We start from the raw sequence: 12,891 nt of genomic DNA on the forward strand, positions 1-12,891 counted from the left end.
ATTATTTATTTGCAAAATTGTATAAGAAAAACATTTTTTTTCAAAATTTGTGGACTTTTTAATTTATATAGCAAAAAAAATAAAAAATCTCAGTGGTGAATAAATACAACCAAAATAAAGTTTTATCTGTCTCAAAAAAAATGCTAAAAATGTCATATGGGTACAGTATTGCATGTCTGCGCAATTATCATTCAAGTGTGACAGCACTGAAAGCTGAAAATTGTCCTGGACTGGAAGGGGGTGAAAGTGTCCGGACTTGAACTGGTTAAAAAATAAATTATATAGCATTTTTGGTTTGTGATGCTTAGATGATTTAAGAAGCTCACTCTTTTCTAGTTATAAACACATAAAGATACTGTATATACTTTTGTTTTTCATGTTTAGATACTTTGCATTACATACACAACATGGTAAGAATTTAGAATATATAGTAACTAGAGATGAGCGAAGTATTCAAAAATTCGATTCGGCTGATTCGGCGAATTTCAGGAAGAAATTCGATTCGATGCGAATTTATTCGCTACGAAGATGACTTATAAAAAGGGTTTCTAGACTTCAGAGAGCCTTTAAATTAGTGCAGAACACTGTACCTTTAATTTAAATGCCCTTGGAGATGAGGAAGGAGAAGGAGAAGGAGAAGGATGAGAAGAAGGAGAAGGAGAAGGATGAGAAGAAGGAGAAGGAGAAGGATGAGAAGAAGGAGAAGGATGAGAAGATGGAGAAGGAGAAGGATGAGAAGAAGGAGAAGGAGAAGGATGAGAAGAAGGAGAAGGATGAGAAGAAGGAGAAGGAGAAGGATGAGAAGAAGGAGAAGGATGAGAAGAAGGAGAAGGATGAGAAGAAGGAGAAGGATGAGAAGAAGGATGAGAAGAAGGATGAGAAGAAGGAGAAGGATGAGAAGAAGGATGAGAAGAAGGATGAGAAGAAGGAGAAGGATGAGAAGAAGGATGAGAAGAAGGAGAAGGATGAGAAGAAGGAGAAGGAGAAGGATGAGAAGAAGGAGAAGGATGAGAAGAAGGAGAAGGATGAGAAGAAGGAGAAGGATGAGAAGAAGGAGAAGCAGAAGGAGAAGGATGAGAAGAAGGAGAAGGATGAGAAGATGGAGAAGGAGAAGGATGAGAAGAAGGATGAGAAGAAGGAGAAGGAGAAGGATGAGAAGAAGGAGAAGGATGAGAAGAAGGAGAAGGAGAAGGATGAGAAGAAGGAGAAGGATGAGAAGAAGGAGAAGGAGAAGGATGAGAAGAAGGAGAAGGATGAGAAGAAGGAGAAGGATGAGAAGAAGGATGAGAAGAAGGATGAGAAGAAGGAGAAGGATGAGAAGAAGGAGAAGGAGAAGGATGAGAAGAAGGAGAAGGATGAGAAGAAGGAGAAGGATGAGAAGAAGGATGAGAAGAAGGATGAGAAGAAGGAGAAGGATGAGAAGAAGGACAGTTCTGTGACAGTTTCTATTTCTGACAGTTCTGGGACATTCACTCCATACAGCGGTTTCAACCGCTGTATAGAGGGAATGTCATAGAACTGTCAGAAATAGACTATTTCTGACAGTTCTGACAGGTTTCAACCGCTGTATGGAGGGAATGTCATAGAACTGTCAGAAATAGACTATTTCTGACAGTTCTGGGACATTCACTCCATACAGCGGTTGAAACATTGTATCTATTTGTTTCCATAAATGGATCCATTTATGGAAACAAATAGATACAATGTTTCAACCGCTGTATGGAGGGAATGTCATAGAACTGTCAGAAATAGACGATTTCTGACAGTTCTGGGACATTCACTCCATACAGCGGTTGAAACATTGTATCTATTTGTTTCCATAAATGGATCCATTTATGGAAACAAATAGATACAATGTTTCAACCGCTGTATGGAGGGAATGTCCCCGAACTGTCATAAATAGTCTATTTCTGACAGTTCTGGGACATTCACTCCATACAGCGGTTTCAACCGCTGTTTGGAGGGAATGTCCCAGAACTGTCATAAATAGTCTATTTCTGACAGTTCTGGGACATTCCCTCCATACAGCGGTTGAAACATTGTATCTATTTGTTTCCATAAATGGATCCATTTATGGAAACAAATAGATACAATGTTTCAACCGCTGTATGGAGGGAATGTCCCAGAACTGTCAGAAATAGACTATTTCTGACAGTTCTGGGACATTCCCTCCATACAGCGGTTTCCGGCAAAAAGTGTATGTGCAGAGTTCCTCTATTCTGCAGATACACTTAGAGGAGCTCTGCACATACACTTTTTGCCGGCTTGGAATTAATCTTATTTTCATCCTACTTCTTCTTCTTCTTCTTCATCCTCATCCTTAGAAGAAGAAGAAGAGGATGAGGATGAGGATGAAGAAGAAGAAGAAGTAGGATGAAAATAAGAATAATTCCAAGCCGGCAAAAAGTGTATGTGCAGAGTTCCTCTATTCTGCAGATACACTTAGAGGAGCTCTGCAGATACACTTAGAGGAGCTCTGCACATACACTTTTTGCCGGCTTGGAATTATTCTTATTTTCATCCTACTTCTTCTTCTTCTTCTTCATCCTCATCCTCGTCCTCTTCTTCTTCTGAGGATGAGGATGAAGAAGAAGAAGAAGAAGTAGGATGAAAATAAGATTAATTCCAAGCCGGCAAAAAGTGTATGTGCAGAGCTCCTCTAAGTGTATCTGCAGAGCTCCTCTAAGTGTATCTGCAGAATAGAGGAACTCTGCACATACACTTTTTGCCGGCTTGGAATTATTCTTATTTTCATCCTACTTCTTCTTCTTCTTCTTCTTCTTCATCCTCATCCTCGTCCTCTTCTTCTTCTTCTGAGGATGAGGATGAAGAAGAAGAAGTAGGATGAAAATAAGATTAATTCCAAGCCGGCAAAAAGTGTATGTGCAGAGCTCCTCTAAGTGTATCTGCAGAGCTCCTCTAAGTGTATCTGCAGAATAGAGGAACTCTGCACATACACTTTTTGCCGGCTTGGAATTATTCTTATTTTCATCCTACTTCTTCTTCTTCTTCTTCATCCTCATCCTCGTCCTCTTCTTCTTCTTCTGAGGATGAGGATGAGGATGAAGAAGAAGAAAAAGAAGTAGGATGAAAATAAGATTAATTCCAAGCCGGCAAAAAGTGTATGTGCAGAGCTCCTCTAAGTGTATCTGCAGAGCTCCTCTAAGTGTATCTGCAGAATAGAGGAACTCTGCACATACACTTTTTGCCGGCTTGGAATTATTCTTATTTTCATCCTACTTCTTCTTCTTCTTCTTCATCCTCGTCCTCTTCTTCTTCTTCTGAGGATGAGGATGAAGAAGAAGTAGGATGAAAATAAGATTAATTCCAAGCCGGCAAAAAGTGTATGTGCAGAGCTCCTCTAAGTGTATCTGCAGAGCTCCTCTAAGTGTATCTGCAGAATAGAGGAACTCTGCACATACACTTTTTGCCGGCTTGGAATTATTCTTATTTTCATCCTACTTCTTCTTCTTCTTCTTCATCCTCATCCTCTTCTTCTTCTTCTGAGGATGAGGATGAAGAAGAAGAAGAAGAAGTAGGATGAAAATAAGAATTCCAAACCGGCAAAAAGTGTATGTGCAGAGTTCCTCTATTTCTGACAGTTCTCTGACAGCTTCTTCACATGTACAGCGGTGGAAACATCTGTATCCTAAATGGAAACTAATAGATACAATGTTTCAACCACTTTACATGTGTTCCTTCTGTCAGAGAACTGTCAGAAATAGCGGAGCTCACTGCAGGGACACTTTTGCCGGCTGATCGGGAAATATTCGATTCGCGCACCCGAAGTAGGCAAAATTTCGGATTCGACGCGAATTGAATATTTCCTGAAATTCGTATCGAATTCCGGTTCGCCTGGTTCGATTCGCTCATCTCTAATAGTAACATTTCTCGTAATTCATATGTATTTTGTTAGTATGTACTGTCTCCAGCAAGCCGAGTACAAACACATTTCTTCCTGGATGTGTGTAACAATAATTGACAAATAAATCCATAGGAAAACTACCTGACCATGGCAAATATACTCTGACAAGATCTGTAGATGCTGACATACAGGCACTGTAAAATGGTTCTATTGTTTAGATACATCTCAGGTATAGTTTCCTGGAATTGGAGCTTATTGTGTATCAGAGTTGTCCCCCGCTCAGGAACCCACATTGTTTATCTTTTTGCAGAGTTTGCAGAGTTTGCAGAGTTTCTCAGTGAAAGTAATCCTGGCCTGGATATCCATTGCTTTAAAGTGCATCTGATCTCAGGATCATAAATGTAATATTTTGCAGGGTGTCTGCACTACATCTCTATTTTTACTTGCTTTAGTCCTTATTTTTTTATCTAGCGGTCCTGCTAACATAGTTCCTGTCCTAGGGGAACAATGCTCACTTACTGTGGAGGAGCAGCATTGTCACCTTAGGCTTCTCATTTCCAACTCAAACAACAGAATACCTACCATGTGCCACATCACAGTAACGTAGAAGGTAGGTGTTTTTTAGACCACAGAAGAGAACTGGGCAGCACTGATAACATTTCATGGAATTTTGTGAAGTACAGTACACACAACAAGTTAGATGCTCACTGGATTTCTGGCAGGACCGACTGGTATCTTTTTTTGTACTTACAGTGCTTTAAAAAGGACAAAACATGAGGAAATCTGAATGTTTTAGAGAGATGTACTGAATATATTGTTGTGTTTTTATTTTTATTTTGCACACTTTAAAGTGGTTGTAAATCCTTATATATATCTAGTAGATTGTAAGCTCCAAGGAGCAGGGGCCTCCTCATGGCAACTCATGGGTCCCCCGGGCAATAGGGAATCATGGGGCCCCTGTGTCCTTGCCCAAACTCAAAAAAGCCTATGAAAAAGGTACCAGGGGCATCTCATGGGGCCCCCTACTGACCCCGGGCCCTCGGGCAGTGCCCGAGTTTCCAAATGATCAGTCTGCCCCTGCTCCTATCCCTCTTGTATTGAACTGTATTGTTTATGTATTGTCTCTCGTTATATTGTAAAGCACTGAGCAAACTGTTGGCTCTATATAAATCCTGTATAATAATAATAATAATAATATAATACCCAGTGAAGTGACTGGCCTTTGGTGATACACAGAGATGAAACAAATCCTCCTACATAGGTTGTACCTGTTTATCTGCAGAATTCTCTTCTCAACATTCATTCAAAGTCTAGAATGTATAAAGCTTGTCCGAGAGTTCATAAAAAAGGGGGAAGAGAGCTGATATTACACTCTGCAGAGCTTAGTGACGACAGCTCTGAGAGCTGATTTGAGGGAAGAGAAACCCCCCTCCACACAGAGAAACTCCCTCCATTCATGCTAATAGCAGAGGAATGAAGCAGCAGGCAGAAATCACACTTAGTGCTCTTAATAGAGACAAGTACACGCTTTAGTGGGATATGCTTTGTTTATATTTCATGTCTGAGCTTTACAACCACTTTAAGTATATACAGTACAACACATGTTACAGGACAGCCACATTTTCCATTATGCACAGTAAGCCTAATGGCAACTGTAGCTCTTTGGTAACATTCAGATCATGCAATCCCTGGACAGTTATGACACTAAACATATTTTTGTCATGACATGGTTCATGTTAGAGAAGGCAGGCGATCAAAACGGTCATTGGCAATAGTGATGTACAAGTAACTGATGTAAATAAAATTGCTGATGACAATGACCAGTGCAGAATGCAGAGGCACAGTGAAAACCTTTGTATAGAAACGTAACAAAAAATAAAGAAAAAAATAAAGGCTGAAAACAGTGAAAGACTTGATATCTGCAAGATGACCCTAGAGAGAAGGCCAAACTCAAGCAGGGCAAAACACAACCAAGATCTGTGGGGTTGATTTACTAAAGTTGGTCCATTCAGAATCTGGTTCAGCTGTGCATGATAGCCAATCAGCTTCTAAACTCAGCTTGTTCAATTAGACTAGGTTCTGTGCGGGTGGTGCTGCTGCGGATCCGCACGAAAATCCGTGCAGCCGCACCACCCGCATCGAGAAATGCCATTGATTCTAATGCCACGCCACTCGTACTGGAAAACGCAACCGTACTGGGAACCAAGGTTTCCGCGTGGGCTGCGTTTTCGGAAGAAGTGCAGGGACTTCTCTGCATGTCATGGGGCACGGGAGTCCATTCAAATGAATGGGCTCTCGTGATCGTGCAAAACGCGGCCCTCACTGCTGCATATATGTGAACCGGGGCTTAAGCTTTAGCAATAAAACCTGGAAGCTGGTTGGTTTCAATGCAGAAGTGCACGAGATTCTGAGTAAAATAGCTTTGGTAAATAAACCCTTGTGTGTCTAGAGCAGCCTTTCTCAACCTTTTGAATGCAGAGACTCGAGAGATGTAAACCCAGCCCTGGCAATATCTCCTGGAAGGGGTTAGCGCGATACAGCAGTCAACACACGGTCTAGTCTCACCTCTGTAATCTGCTCCATCAGTCTCTCTATTTCGTTATTCTGTTCATTAACATAATTAAATAAGGCAAAGTTGCGATCCTCCACTGCAAGACAAAGCAGAAAAAATTTATATTGTATGAATAAATAGGGCACATGCACATGGACAGTTTGAGGTGCAAAATTTGCTCTAGTTCACATATTCTGGCATTTTTCCATGCCTGTGGAGTCGCAGGGTGCAGGTACAACCATCCATAGAATAGCTTACAAGCTTGCATGTATGATGTATTTCCTGTCCATGGAATGAAGCATGCGCGCATCTGCATGTAAATGTCAAGCATCAGGGTTTACCTGAATATGGCCATTCACTTCTATGGCCGTCTGTATGTGCCATGTATGGCTCCCCAGGCATGGAAAAATTCCACATATTTGCTCCTCAAACTGTCCATGCGCATGAACCTATACAATTTACGTTGGTCAGCAATATCCATATAAATCATGAGCTTTTTTACTTTTATTTTTCTATAACTAAAAATATATACTCTTCTCCCAAAAATACAAGCTTGGTGCAATGGGAATATGGGTTTAAGTACAGTGTGTGGCAAGTCCAGAGCTGCAGGGCACCAAGCGTCTCTAAATCGTTGGTGCCAACTAGAAGAAAGGGCGGAAATTTGAGAACCTTTCTGTGTCTAAATCCTGCCCTACTAAGGGGAAACTTTAAACTTCTTACCTGTTCAACAGCAAATAAAACAAAAAAATGTTTGGTAAATAACCAGTTTATTAAAATGGTTAAAATTAACCTGAAGTGTAATTTTTAATTCTTTGTCTGGCCCCAAACCTCTTCCTGTCCAAAAAATACTACTACTACTAATAATAATAATATATGGCTCTTCCAAAGTTAAAGTGTTACTAAACCCACAACAGTAAAATCAGTTTGTATATGCGTTAAAGCATGTTATACGCACTGTGGAATCTAATGGGTTAATCCTTCAAATTGTGTAAAAAGGCTGTTTGATCCTGTCTTCTCTGACCCTCCCTTTCTTCTACTGTCCCCAATCCATCTGCTGATAGCACAGAGCTCTAGGAGTCACTCTGCACATGCTCAGTTTAGTGTGTATTGTTAGTTTTTTTTTTCTTTGGAAGAGTGCATGTGATCAGCACCGGGCCAAGCAGCACTGTCCAGACAGAGGGTCAGGGGTCATGCAGGCTCATAGGAGGAGAATGAAAACTCCTCCTACAAGCTTTAACCAGTGCTAAGCTGGACACTGATAGAAGTACCAAGACTGCTATATACTGCTAATGAGGAAAGGTATTTAGCAGTTTATATTTACTAAAATAATTGCATTTCCATGTTCTGTGTACTGTGGGAGACCAGATATAGTGATTGCAGGGTTCTGGGTATAGTAACATTTCAAAATTGGGGAAGCTTTGTACTCTGGGGTGTCCATTCTCCTCATTATTCAGTACAGGACTGTCAGATTCTGGAAGATCCTATATGCTAGATGTTATGTCCATTCACGTACAATGTTACTTATGAATGAATGTTGTTCTTTATTTGGAAAAACGGCAAACCATGACCAGCAGACCAACCGATATTTGAAGATGTACGCAGTCTTCAGATGGATCTCAAAATGAACTTACTGATTTGCTCATCTATCAGCTATACATCCAATCCCACTGCACAACAAATTACCGTTAAACAAGCAGAATACCCATCAAGATATATGACAGGAAGATAAATGACTTCTTCATATGGACTTTGCCTTAACCTATTCTTACCTATTTTGTCACTTAATTGTATGCTCAGCAACTAGAAGATGTCACTGTCAGGGATTTCTCAGCAATATTGGTCTTTGGATTTAAAGGTTAAGCTAAGCATGAAAAAATCTAAAATAACGGTCATTTTCTTCCATGATCAAATTGTTGCAGGTCAGCAGCAATGTGTCTTTGACTCCCCCCGTATTCATTTGTCGGGAAATTAAATGACAGTCATTGTGTGTGACACTTCACTAATGTCTAAAGAGAAAGTCCCAGCACTAATTGACAGCTGGCCTTAAAAAGATATTGACACTGCAAGTCTTCTGTATGTGCAGAGATGACATAACATGATAAGACTCGGAGGGCTTCCATGGCAGGAGCAAAGTCAGCCTGACAGAATTTTTCAGTCTAGGCGCATCAATACATTGAGACACATTTTGTATTTAGAGGTGATTTTCCATATCAGGGATTGGACTGCTTCATATTTGAAATAGTTAAAGTTAAATGACATTTTAACTAAATTTGTATATCAGTATGAGGTTGATTGAAGTTCCAGAAGAAGCTACTGTCTAATTCCACCTATCTGCCTTTACCAACCACTGAAATACAACCTCAAGTGGTTGAAATGTCTCATATACTACCACTCTCAGACAAGCAGCTGTTTGTTTACATTCTAAATGATCTTAAAGTGAAGCTGTCAGCTTTTTCAACTTTAAAAAGATTAGACTACCTTTGATAACCAGAAAAGTCTTTTGTGTGCCGCTCTATTTCTGGTTTCACTTTGTTACTTTAAGTGGTATCAAAGGTTCAGCTTCTTTTTTTTTTTAAAGTAATACTTACCTGCTCTGTGCAATAGTTTTGCACAGAGCAGCCCCGATCCTCCTCTTCTCGGATCCCCTGCCAGTGGTCCTGGCTCCTTCCCCTTGACCAGTGTAACCTGTTTGCTATGGGGGCACTGGTGCGTGCTTGCTCCCAAGCTCAGCCCCGCCCCACTCCCTCCTCCTCGGTTCACTGGCCAATGGCATCCATTGCTGTTTCAGCCAATGAGGAAAGGAAGTCCCAGGACAACCAAGGTTCTCAAGCACATCGCTGGATTGAAAGGGGGCTCAGCTGAGTATTAGGGGGGTTGTGAGGGGGAGCAGCACACAGAAGGTTTTTTACCGTCATGCACAGAATGCATGATGATAAAAAACCTTCTGCCTTTACAACCACTTTAAGTCAGCCATTAAAATTGAAATTTGGCTGGTTCAGCAAAAACCTCTATCTATGCAGAAAAGACATTCCAGGGGTGTGGGCATTTTTTAAAAAAATACTTGTCAAAATTGGGGTTCCAATCTACTTGTCCCTCATGACAATCTACTTGTCCAGATAAAAAAAAATACATTTTAACCAAAACCATATTTAAATCGGAGGTGATTTTAGGAATGTCTGGGGCTTTTAAAAACAAAAGGGGCTTTATGGCGATGTAAACGTGTAATAATTTTAACATTGCACTGTTTATCTCCTCCTCCCCATCCCTGCCTGTCTCCAGCACCGCTCCCAGGGATTAGCAGGGAGAGGAGTGACCTTGCAGTGTAATGAGCACCGACTGGGTGCTCGTCAGGAAAGGGGAGTGTTGTTGGCCTTATCCTTTATCCCTTTCGCTGCCAGAGCCCTTTATGTGTTTTTTTTGCATATATTTAAAAAATCATTTTAGGTCTGAAGATTACATTAAAATCCCCAAAACATTATATATTTTCTAAAAGCAGAGACCCTAGAGACCACTGACTGTCATTCTTGAGATCGTTGGCCTGATATGTTATGCTCTACATGAGACCGAGTTTTTGCTATGCAGAGTATGTGAATGGATGTGTGGTGGCCTGTATGTTATCTAACCTTATGTTAATGGTGGTTGGAGGATTGTCGGCCACTTGGCCTAATTTTACTTAATCTTGATCTCAATAAAGTTGTCTGGTTTGGTTACACCATGGTTTGGTTCTCCTTTAAGCCCCTTTCTAGGTGGCCTTTCTTTGTACACTACACACTTTTTTCTGACTATGTACTCCTTACTGATGGGAGAAGGCCAGTATCTGAGTGCTGCCACTGATAAGCCCCGACCTGCAGACCCCCACATCCACAGGTCCCAGATCGTAGAAAAGAGACCCTTGTCCCCATCAACATAGGGATATGGTGCTAGGCACCCCCCATGTTGAGGTCATGTGGCCTGGTATGGTTTAGGGAGGGGGCTGCATGCTGGTCTCCCCTCCTCTCCTAGTCTGCTAGGCTGCATGCACAGATAAGGGTCTGGTGTGAAAGTTTAGGTGGGGGACCCCACACATTTTTGTGGTAATACCTCTTAAAATCCATTACAGACCCCAAGAGTCTGGAAAGGAATTTGGGGAGGGGCAGACAGTTTTTTTTTAATGCATGAGGTCCACTTTTACATCTATACCAGACACTCATCACGTATATATGTATCTGGTAAGTACTGTTAGGAGGAACCACATGCCATTTTTTGTGTGGGCCTGGTACAACAGCCAAACCTATTATTTGCCAGAAATTTAAACTGCATATGATTTTCTTTGTAAATGTCAGCTTTGCTGTAGTAGGTTGTATGTTTTGTACATATGTCATTCACAGGCATCATCAAGGCATTTCCCAAGCAGTCACTGTGTGTGACACTTCACTAATGTCTAAGGAGAAACTCCCAGCACTAATTGTTGCTCCCTGTTAAATATAATTTTTAAAAAGTGTTTTTTTGCTTTGGTGCATGTTCCCTGGGGCTTTGCCCAGCTCCCCCCACAGTATTTGTTTGACAATCCCTTCCCTATTAGCCTAAAAAATGGTTATTAAAGGGTTTTTAATAATTGGTTCCCATTGATTTCAAAGGGTTTGGATTTAACACCTAAACTTCAGTAATGTTTGCTGAACCGGTCTCATACTGTACCCAGGTATGTTTAGCTTATCCTATCTGCTGCAGATGGCTTTATCCTCAGAACAGTACTGCCATTAGAATTCATGGGGTCATATACAGCTTCTCTGAGAGGAGGGGTCTAAACTTGAGACATGAATAGAGTGCTGGTTTGTGCACTTCAAATAAAGTTAAAAATAAAGAAAAAAATAAACAGTGTGATGTGCGGAAATGTAAATTGGCGCAAGTACTGGCTGAATGCTGGTTTTCAAGCATGACTGTTCAACAAAAGGTGGTCATTAGACCAGCTTCTGTTGAACAGAGAACACACATATTGAAAGTCAGATGGTTCTGGCTGAACCAGTCAACTTTTGGTACGTTTGTACTCGGGATAAGTAGTTACATTTTCTTGGAGAAAGTGAATCTCTATATTCTCTTCAGTGCTGGTGACATAACCACTTGCCTTGGCCTTTGTTCATATTATTTCTACAAAAATGGAGGATGGGCAACTCCAAGCTGCAATCACTCCATCCCAGCAGGATGCTTAATATAGCCATTGTTACCATTTTGTATTGATCCACTTAACAAGTATAGAAGGCAATCTATTTACTTAATAAACAATCCCCTTTGTTTTAGATGTAAACCTGTCAATGTTACCTAACACAAACACTGTGTTCCTATTATTTAACTTATTTCATCTGCAGACTGCAAAACACCAAAGAGGTCATTACAGTGGAACACGTTATTTATAACCATGTATTTTCCCCCAAAGTGTGATAATCTAAATCTTATAAGACAGTTTGCTTTTCCTTCCCAGGGTGCTACCTTTAACAGAGAGAAAGAAAATAAAACATCACAATAAGCCTGGGGCAAGGCAACACAGGAAAAGGAAACTGCCACTTTAAATTATCAAGACAAGTAAACACTTTTTAACCTTGTTTTCCGCTTGAGTGTGTGGCACTCACTAATACTTAACCTAGTAAAGGCAGTTTATCAATATAAAATGTGCTATAATGTATCTTACACTGAAAAATATATTGACAGACTTAGAAATAGAATCACATTAAAGGTTCTGCAACATATTATACTACTTAATATAACAGTAGAAAAAAAGGACTGTTGGGTATATAGGTGTCTCTATGGGACCACCTCCCGAAAAAGGTAACAAAATCCCTTTATAGCCAAAGGACTTTTAGTAGTGAATACACTGTATATTGGAAAGAGAAATAACTGAATCCAGCAGTCTTCTGCTTCATTACCTGAACAGTCAGTGCCAGTTTAGTATACATAGCTCAGTCATTTGATCTGAATTTATTTGCACATTCATATGAATACCCTTACTAAAATAAACTTAAGTGTAGTGTCTCTTCTACTCTAATGTCAAACAGTACATGTAATTTGAATTGTTCTAAGGGCTGAAGGGACTTCTTCAGCTACAATTTCAGAATGACATGCAATGTCAAATTAAAAGAAGTCAAACATTGATTTTAAGAGATAGTGGACATAGATTTTTATGGGTTACCAAAATGTGGACAACATGAGCCCAATCTGCCTGTATTTGGCAGCTCACCACAGAGAGGGGATTTTCCAGTAGAGGACATTCATCCGAGTTGAACAATCCAAATATAATAGGTCAAAGAGATTGAGAAATGAAAACTCTTTGGAAGCCCAAAGTCTGTTTGGAAAGTATTGTTCCACTGGCTACAACAAGGCTGTCCTTTCCCCTGCCAGTTGAACAATAAAAACTTTGGATTTCTAATAATTTTTCATTTGGTGCTCTCTTTGACCTTTTACACTTAGATTTCAAAGCATTGATTTTATGCTAAAATATACAGTA

General features: G+C 40.3%; 1 protein-coding gene across 1 annotated transcript in view; it reads right to left on the reverse strand.

The window, feature by feature from the left end:
• LOC149451143 (coiled-coil domain-containing protein 63-like) overlaps nucleotides 1-12,891 on the reverse strand; it is a 150,760-nt gene that overhangs the window by 78,633 nt on the left and 59,236 nt on the right. Inside the window, exon 10 of the mRNA XM_089690928.1 lies at nucleotides 6,431-6,513. Within this exon, the coding sequence (XP_089547054.1) occupies nucleotides 6,431-6,513 (83 nt within the window). The remainder of the gene's footprint in view (nucleotides 1-6,430; nucleotides 6,514-12,891) is intronic.

The sequence above is a fragment of the Staurois parvus genome, unplaced genomic scaffold, assembly GCF_062004578.1.
Source record: "Staurois parvus isolate SC_StPar_1 unplaced genomic scaffold, SC_StPar_1.0 ptg000548l, whole genome shotgun sequence".
Lineage (NCBI taxonomy): Eukaryota > Metazoa > Chordata > Amphibia > Anura > Ranidae > Staurois > Staurois parvus.